This window comes from Salvia hispanica, chromosome 5 (assembly GCF_029641045.1).
Source record: "Salvia hispanica isolate PSC_SH4W2 chromosome 5, Shi_PSC_v1, whole genome shotgun sequence".
NCBI lineage: Eukaryota > Viridiplantae > Streptophyta > Magnoliopsida > Lamiales > Lamiaceae > Salvia > Salvia hispanica.
Window position 1 is genome coordinate 30,569,619 of NC_142696.1, and position 10,220 is coordinate 30,579,838.

Sequence of the window (10,220 nt, forward strand, 5' to 3'; positions counted from 1 at the left end):
ATATTCATGATATCACCAATTTGATTACACAATTACGAAGAATATATAAATGCAACAGTAACACCCCCAAATCATATAGTTTTAGCAATAGAATCTCACAATTTCACCTGATCTACACAATCTCTTCCAAATACGACAATCAATACGTACAAAACTAAAAGAAACCGGCATTAAATTCAACTTATTTTCTTAACGCTAACAACAATTACAAAGAAAAAAAACAGAGTAAATACCTTGAAGAGGCGACATTGGTTGTTGAGGAGAAAAACGAAACGGAAGCCCAATCATGCTTCGATTGAATCTGATACTCTCTTAGATGTAGTCCTTTGAATGTTGATTATGAAGCTTTCCAACTTCTGCAATAAAAATAGAAAGAGAAGACTATCAAATGTTAAACAACATACAAGTAGAATATTAGATTAAATTTACTTAGAAAATTTCGACCATATGTTGTTGTGCAACATTACCACTAACTATACCACTAATCCACTCACTATGGAAACTAAATAACCAACAAACACTTAATCACAAGTTTTATATACTTTTAATTCATTTAAATTTCTATTTTAAATAGGTATTTCCCTAAATATCCTCAAAATTTCTTTTATTTTCCTAAACACCCCCAAAACTCCACTTTTATATATTGTATAGATTATATCTCAAAATATCATTATTAAATATTTTACTTCTATAAATACTAATCAATTTGTCCCATATTTTTATGAAAAATATTTTAAAGACATAATAGCAATGACATAATGAGGATTAAATAGTAATCATACACTATACTTTTATTTTTAATTAAATTTATATTTTGTATATATACTTAACTACCCTTATATTAAATAATGTATTCAAGACACTTATTTATGGACATAATCCTAACTTAGGCGTGTACAATTTTTTTGGCATCATAGTAACCACAAATTTAAGATTAACAACTTTTTTCTCTCCCCTTTTTGTTGCATCTATTTAATGACTTATCTTTAAAAAATTTAAAATATTGTAATTTTATTAATTTTATATATTTGGTGCACATTTGTCTACAAAAAATAATGTTTATTAGCAAACAAATAATGATGGATTATTCTTATTAAACTAGTCTTTTCAAATTTAAATTTAAATAATGCAATATAAAATAATTAGCTATATGAAGTATTAAAAATTTATTATCTATTTTTAATAAAATGTAGTATTAAGTCAGATTATAGTATAAAATATGGCAAAAATATTTACTTTGTATTGAATTGTAATTTTCAATATTGATAAACTTATTTATTTTGTCACTTTTTATTCACAAGATTCTTTATATATATTAAGAGTTCTTAGCCCAATTCAATATTTATTTTCTTAGCTCAATTCAATATACTATCATGTACTAACAGATTATAAAATATAAAAAAATAAAATAATAATTAAAAAAATGCTTCATCACACAACTATATTATTTTATCATACAATTCAAATTTGAATAAGAAAAATATTTATTTTTTTAGTATACTTTTTCATATTATATAGTAAATGATTTTATTGTTTTGTACTCCATTTTAAAATATTTGACAAAAATGAACAAGCTAAGAAAGAATAATACAAAAGAAAAAGGGAAAGTTTAAACTTAAAATATCAATTAGTTAAATAAAAATTTGTTTGAAAAAACACATAAGTTATCAAATTATTTTAAAATTAAATATAATAATTTGGTTATATAGTGTGTTAATTAATACTACTATAATAATATTTATAATCGAAAATAATGATGTTTTAATTAAGTGTTACGTACGTTACACTAAAAAATTTTGAAATCCATTTATGACTTTGAACCATAATTCAAGTTTATCTCTAATTAATAAACATGCATTTAGGTATAGGTATTTAATTTGATTTAATTTTCCTAAACTAGATATATAGCCATTTAATCTGACGTTAGGGTAAATTAGTCATAATATGAAATAAAGAAAAAAAAATAAGGGTGTTATGGCATAGAGATATTACATCTCTAAATCACTACCCTAAAAATATATACATTTGAAATGACATGTAAACTAAAGTAAGAGAGAGGAGGAGGAGGAGGAGGAGGAGATGAATAGTTAAAATAGTGTTAGTAGATAGTAGAACTCATATTATTATTAGTGTTTAATTAATGAGTTGTAAATGTGGGCTCTAGTGGTATAATATAACTAGTAAATAAATTGATTTATATGGGTAATAAATTGGGGACAACTTTCCTAAAATGGAAATGCTCATATTAGATTGATCATATGTTAATTTTGTTGGTAACCAGCCTGATTAGCCTGCTAGGCTAGCCCGAACCCCGATAAAATCACAACTTGATCAGGACACACCCAATTAAACCGCAAAACGAGTAAAGTTGATCTGAAACTCGTCGAACTGGCCTGATTGTCATCCGTTAAATCAAAATACTACTTCTTATAGGAGCAAACTTACAACCTAAATAGTTTTTAAAACACTACATAAAACCAAGGGGATAAAGACTACGTAATGTGATTCAAATAACTGGTCATCAAAGCAGTTATATCATCCACTATAAATATCTCATGTTACAGTTGTGAAGAGTTAGTCCAAATAAGCTAGAATAGAGAGCAAACGGGAGTGATTCCTTCTTTGGTTTTGAAGAGAATCCTAGCTTTGTTAGTATTGTTATTGCTGTTCGTGTTTATAGGTTGAACAAAAAATTTTCTCATTCATATAATTGGTCATCAAAGCAGTACGAGTAGATTATGAAGAATAACAAACACATACTAGTATAAAACAAACTTACCACTATAATTCTTGGTAGTCGATTAACATAACTATGTATTGTGTTGTGTGGGTGTTTTGCACGTTAATAGTATAATCATATAGCTAGCTGGCTTGGCCGGTTTTAGTTAACGCAATATTCTCCTTATTACTAGTAAATTGGATTTGTTAGTTGGCACATTATTATGTTGTTAAATATTTATACTCAATTTGATTTCTTTTGATTTTTTCCCTTTCCGTGTTGATATGTCGAACTTGGAGTGCGATACCCTTCAAGAAGAGTTGTTTTTTTTAAGTTTATATACTGTACATCCTTAGATGGATGCGTTATGGACTTACGTTACACCAATTTTAAAGTGACAACGTACCACCAACCTTGTGTTGCCACGTGACATATTATCCTACAATATTTATTAGTAGCCGTTTTAGATGGATTTCTACAAATCGTATGAGAGTAATAGGTGGATTGCAGTGCAAAATTGTTGAATATTGTATTATTATGCAAAATAGCTGTATACAAAATCAATCCATTTATATATACTCCATAATGCAAATTAAACATTCTATGCCTACAATGCAATATTCAACAATCTACCTTGTAATCTACATATTACTATCATGCAATCTGTAGATATCCATTTAAAATGCCTACTAATGAATATTGCAGGATACATTTCTAATATTGTAGGACAACGTGCCACGTGGTAGCACAAGGTTCACATTAAGGGTTTTTACTTTTATACATCCCCATCCTTCCATATATATAAAAGAGTAAAAGACGATAGCATAAAACAATAACGCCGAACGTTAAAGAGTATCTGAGCAAAAAGGCAAACTATTGAGTGATTCATTCATATTGTCTTTTCCTTCCAAAAAAACAAAAGACGAGAATTTGGATTTTGTACAATGTCATTTGAAAAGCGTGTGTAGACTAATATTTAAAACCATAAAATACTTGATAAAGACAGTCGCAATAAAGTTCTACATGGAGACAAATATTTAAAAATGTAACTAGACAGATAGAATGCACGAATATCATGACTGCATCCAACGCACATATATTGATATATATTCAATTGGAAACATATTATCACAACACCACCAAGAAAAGACTTGGTATACAGACACCACGATTGATGAAACGTGGATTAATTAATAAAAATAAAATCAAATATTATGATAGAAACATTTCTTAAAAGCCGGCATATGATCCTCCTGCAGCCATATGGCTACGTTGAGCGCACCATCTCCTTCCCGATCCGGAATCAGGAAGGTTTTGCCATCAAATCCCATGGGCCCGGGTCCTACATGGATCTCATTCCCCCACCCGAAATCCGTCCCGTACAGGGGCAACCCGACCCAGCTTATGATCGCCAGATTCGGATTCCCATAGAAGTCCCCTTTGGGCCGCCCGTTGTTGTCGAGTGATCTGAACCGTCCAACATCCTCCAACTTTTTCAAGTACTCCAAGTACCCTCTCACGCCCTCGTCCGTCACCTTCTCCACCGCCTCCCGTATCTTCCTCGACGCCGCCCCGATCGGTTCCGCGAGGAGGCTCCCGGACTTATCCGTTGCCTCCACGCGGATCAGGGCGTTGCCGAAGTAGTTCTTCGGGAGGGGTGGGTTTAATTTGTTGCGGAAGTCCGCCACGAAGTGGAGGCTCGTCTGCTGCTCGGCCGCGTGGCCGCGCGCCTCACTCGTGCACCGCCAGATGTGCGCGGCCACGGACTCGAACCGGCTGTAGCCGCGCCCGGCGCCCACGCGGCCGAGGTTGGCCTTGCCCCGCAGCTTCTCGATCTGGACCTTGCTGAGCGGGAGGAAGGCGACCGCGATCGGCTTCCTCCGCTGCTCCAGGCTGTCCTCCGCCCCGATCAGCTGCGGCGGCCGGCGGAGGACGGCCGGGTCGAACTCGAAGCGGCGCGACTCGTCGTCGATCTCGACGGCCTTCCGGTCGAGGAAGGGTGGCGCGATGGGGCCGGCCCCGCGCGCGAACTTCGTCCACTCGGTGACGAAGTGGAGCGCGCTGGGGCCGTCCGCCATCACGTGCGATATGCCGAGGCCGAGGCAGACGCCGCCGCAGCGGAAGCGCGTGAGCTGCGCGATCACCAGGGGGATCTGATCGAGCGGGGCGGTGTAGTCGACGGAGGGGATTAGGGCTTGGATTGCTTTAGTTGGGGTGAAGTCTTCGAAATCCGCGATGGCGGCGTCGGTCTCGGCCTCGAAGATGGGGACGCCCTGGCCGCTGCAGTGGAGCTCCACCCTGCTGCCTCCTGCCTCTGACCAGCGGAGACGGCCGGCCAGAGGGTAGAAGAGAGCTAGGGCTTTGCTAAGAGAATCTTTCAGTACGGTAACGGCATTAGTGGCCTCCAATGAGGGGGAGTGGTTGTACAAGTAGATTGTGGGAGTGTGTGCGATGTCTTTGATTTGATCGCACGAATTTATGTACATGCTTTCGTCCGGCCGTGCCTCCGCCGGCCGAACAATGTGGGTTGCCTTGACATTCACCACCATTTCCATTTCTATTTCTCTCTCTCTACAATATTTATTGGTTATTGCTCATATAATGGAATAATGCATGGTTTATATAGAGAAAATATGTGGTGTGATTGGTTGTTGTATTGGTGATGATCTCAATCTCCATACAATATTTTATCATAATCTCTCTGGAGGATGGACTTTCTCAAAGGAAGCTGCCTCTTTCCCACAAGTTGACTCTATTTAAATGTAGAGTATATAAATGCGGCAATCATGGTCTTACACATATAGTACTATATAGTCATACACCGAATGGAGTAATTATCAATTTTTTACCTCAAAATTACTTAAGAGTAAGACACTGACTTTATGTTCACTCCCATTTCCATAACAGTCATTTTAAATTTTGGTACGTTCCATAGACCATAGTAATGAAGTCATGTAAAAGTCAACTCATTTCTTCTGAATTAACTTTACTCTCTTTTACTTTATTCTCTCTCTAACTTTTTTATTTCATACTTTATTTTTCTTTTACTTAACTCACCTAACACAATTTTTCTTAAATCGGGTGAATGAATAGGTGCAAAATATATTTAAATTTGATTAAACAATATGTTACCTTCTCTGATAGTATCTCCCTTTGCTATATAATGACTCTCTCTTCAATTTCCTTATCTGCTCTCTCTATACGGTGTCGACGGAGAAAAAAGATTTCAAAACTTTATCCATATTGTTGGTTATTCATTGAACTTGAGTGATCTTTATACGTTGGGAGTAATTAATTTGCACATCATAGATCTAAATTTATTTTAATTTGGTATTCATATCATGCATACCAAGTGCCCATACTATGGCCAGTGTGCTATTCATACAAAACTGTACAATTTTTTGAATTGTCGAATTGGCTATAAAAAATACTCCCTCCGTCCCCTATTAGGAGTCACTCTTTGACCGGGCACGGGTTTTAAAAAATATAAAGAAAAGTTGGTTAAAAAAGTTAGTGAAATGTGAGACCTATTTTTTTATATTGATTTTATAATAAAATGTGAGTGAATTGAAGTAGTGGAATGTGGGACATACTTACTATTTATGGTAAAAATGAAGTGTGACTCTTAATTGGGGACGGACTGAAATAGAAAAGTGTGACTGTTAATGGGGGACGGAGGGAGCAATACTAGCAAACTTTCACGTGTAGTGTTGAGGCTGTTCGATCCCTTGCAAATTCAGTATGCATTTGATATGAATTTAGTTAAATGGTGGCATTAAAAATCAAAATGAAATGCAACAAAAATCAAACTAATTGCGTCTTCAGTAGCTTCGGAGAGTAAATCTATAGACGAAGCTCTCGTCTCGTTTGATATAACTATGTCTCCATTCAGCAGCGAAGCCACGTTTGGGCCAGGGGGCCATGCCCCCCCACTTTTTCTTTTACCTATATATTGTATATGTAAACCATGAAAAATATGTGATCTCAACAGCGCAGTTGATTGGACACGCCGCTTTGTGACCCATAGGTAGTTCGACTGTGCATTAATTTTGTTAATTTAAAATCTTGTCACTTCATAATTATTTTCTTCCATCATTATACTTATAATTTAAAAAAAATATTCTATTCTTCTTGATTAAAATCATAAAAAAAAATTGTTTTCATCAATTACACTTATGTAAAAATTGGAAATATTGATTATTTCGAGCTTCCGATGTCACATAGTACATCGAGCATTAATTTTGTTAATTTAAAATCTTGTCACTTCATAATTATTTTCTTCTATTATTATACTTATAATTAAAAAAAATTATTCTATTCTACTTGTTAAAAATCATAAAAAAATCGTTTTTATCCATTACACTTACGTAAAAATTAGAAATATTGATTATTTCGAGCTTCCAATGTCACATATATCGAATAAACCCTATAACTATTAACCGTGACTTGGGCCCCCTATGGTAAAAATCCTAGCTTTGTGACTGACTCCATTGCAAATATCCACATTGGCTACTAATATAGATATTGATTTTTATTAAAAAGTATTATACTCGATTCTCTGTTTTACACATATGAAACACTTCAATCGATAAGCATCCCACGTCGTAATGAAAGTGTGAATAGTTAATCTCAAAACAAGGCATGCTAAATTCATCAACTTATATAAAATAATTCTGATTTATAAAGTTTCGATGGAATTGATATAGACATCTTACCAAAATTGAGTGCTTAAAGTTGGTGCAAGAGAATTTGACAATAAAAAACTCAAATATATTAAGTTTACTGCGTTCGTACCTAAGAAAAATCCCACTAATTAAATTATCACCACCCACCTACCCACAATTTCCATCCACTAACAACGCTTTTTTAAGCATTATTATATAGAAGTTCTATGCCTACACCATTAACTGTTTAGAAATTTATAATGTGAACTTTCCTTTTCATGTGAAGTAATGAATATCCGAAACTTCACCAAATTATTCAATGTATATTATAAAAGTTAGTCGTGCTAGCTGACTTAACTAAATATTTTTATTGATATAAGAATATTAAATGTTAGGGTTATATACTAGATAGCATCTTTTATAGTACTAATTACTTATGTATCAAGAACTTTCCATTGTATGGATCTTCAATAGCATGTTAGAGGAGTTGTAAAAAGGGAATAAGCTATAAAATTTGAAAGCTTGATCAAATTACTCTAACTTAGTATGGAATATCCTGAATTCATGTTAAAGAAGGTGTCAAAGCTCGTAGTCAAATAGATTTCAAAGGAAGCAATGTTTGGGGTGAAATATGTGATCTATTACAATTTATAATAAAAATGAATTGAAAATCCTATTCGTCTACGGACTAAAATAAAAAAAAATAGGAGTATTAGATACAGGGAGTACTTCCTTAAAAATGTCAGCCTTTTCAACCTAACACACATCTCAGAAATCAATTATAATTAACCCACGCCTAGTGTAGCCTAATTAATAATTTTTTCTTATATTTTGAAAATAATAATGCTTTTCCAACAACCCACTTTGTAGCTTAAGATTTTAATCTATAAAGTTCATTAGAATAAGTAAGTGCTGATTTTAAAATATTATACTAAATAGTATACCTAAGAAAATTGACTACATTGAGGTTGAAGTTTGGATATATATTCGACCAACCCGTGAATATGATACCCTTTTATTCCCTTGTACTAATATTTGTTCTAATATATGGTCAATAGATGATGATGCATTATGAGTTGCTTTATCGTTATTCATAACTTTTTAGATGCTATTGTATGAGCTTAGCAATATAGTTGATGTGTATATGTTGACGCCAATCGAGACCGGATTTGTTCTTGTTTCAGATAAACCAAAACTAAAGGATACGGAAGGTCTACTCATAAAAAGTGAACCCAAAATTAATGAAGTTGTTTTAATATAATAAGAAAAGAAATAAAATCATAAAAAAATAAAAGAAATTATTTATTTTAGTGAAAGACACAATTTGTGCATAGATATAACAATTAAGAAAAAAATTGAAACTTTGTGATTTAAAGTTCTTATTTTAAAGCTTATTAGAGCATTCCCTATGGTGGCCGATCGCCACCGCCGAACGATCGGCCACCCCATCAGTCATCATTGGCCACCATTGTGATGAGGGGGCCGATCTCCATTCTAAACCACCTCCATCCTGCAGCCGACGACGGATCGGCTGCGCCGACTTTTTTTTTTTTTTTATCCCCTATATATAACCCATTCGCCACCAATTATTAACATTCATCCCACTCCATTTTATCTCACTCTACATTTTTCTTCTCTCTAGTCATAATGTTTTTAATATTTTTATCAATGTTTTTAGTTTGTTTTTTTCTATATTTTTTTTAAAATATAGGATGTTTTCTTTTTAATAAAATTTATTTATTTTATTGAGTTGTCTTTAATTATTTTTCTTGTAGTGATGCTTTGTAAATGAGATAGGCTAGATAGGCTCTAAGATGAACTTTCATTTCAGGGAGATAGGCTGCTGACGTGGCATGAGGAAATGGAGATAGGCTATGAGATGAGCTCTGAATTAAGGGCCACCATTGTAGGTGTCCTTAGATTGATTAATTTAATCTAACTTCATGACTTAGCCGATTGGTAACTCTGTATATATATTTATGTATTCAAGATTTCCTTACTTTGTTCAATGAAAGTGTAGAATCAATTATAAGACATAAAACCTTTGCCTAATAAGGCTAGTACATGAAAATTCCCTTCACCATAAAATGCATTATATGCTAGGTAATTAAGGTACAACCAAACTTACCTTCTCTCCACATCGATACAAAGAAAATTAACCTTCTTTTTCTGAATGATTTTCAAACAAATACAAACAATATTGAAACTAATGGCTTGTTGGTGCAATTTTAGCTATTTCTATGTTTATATCTCTCATATTATATAAAATATCTAATGGGCTGGACTTAAAAAGAGTTTCGAGCAATAGCTTTCGATTTTCAAGCAAACTTGAGTAGAAAATTGAATGTAAAGCGTTTTCAACCACTTAACTTCAATCTTCCCTCATATGCTGATGCTATGTGGAAATTCCTTTTATGCAGTTGGCATTATCGTTACTATCAATGAAATGCTGGACTGCTGCACATATTGTGGGACTTGGTAGGCTGGTATATAGTTGGTGGCTGTGTATGTTTGATTCTTGGAATTTAGAACCTTGGTTTGCTTTTCTTTTTTCTAATCCATTTATTTTTTTCCTTTGATACAACTTGTGCTGAAACTGGAAATTCTTGAGAGGAAGAGTTGTCCTAAGAATTTTTTTGTTTTTTATATATGGTAGTTGTGTACTATTGATATAGTATCCATTCCCGTGCGATGCATGACTCAATTAATTTTTCGAAAATTAATTTAAAATCATTTTATCATTACATGAATTTGAAAACTAAAAAAAATTAAGTTTGCAAAATTTAACATCTACAAAATATTTACAATATACTACATATATATAGGTATTTATTTTT

The 10,220-nt window shown here is 33.6% G+C and overlaps 1 protein-coding gene across 1 annotated transcript; it reads right to left on the bottom strand.

Annotated features, from left to right (window-relative positions):
• Positions 1 to 3,795: 3,795 nt before the first annotated feature.
• LOC125187306 (spermidine hydroxycinnamoyl transferase-like) lies at positions 3,796 to 5,316 on the bottom strand. The gene has a single exon (XM_048083870.2). It carries the CDS (start codon positions 5,272 to 5,274, stop codon positions 3,925 to 3,927), a length of 1,350 nt encoding a protein of 449 aa, XP_047939827.1. The 5' UTR covers positions 5,275 to 5,316; the 3' UTR covers positions 3,796 to 3,924.
• Positions 5,317 to 10,220: the final 4,904 nt, after the last annotated feature.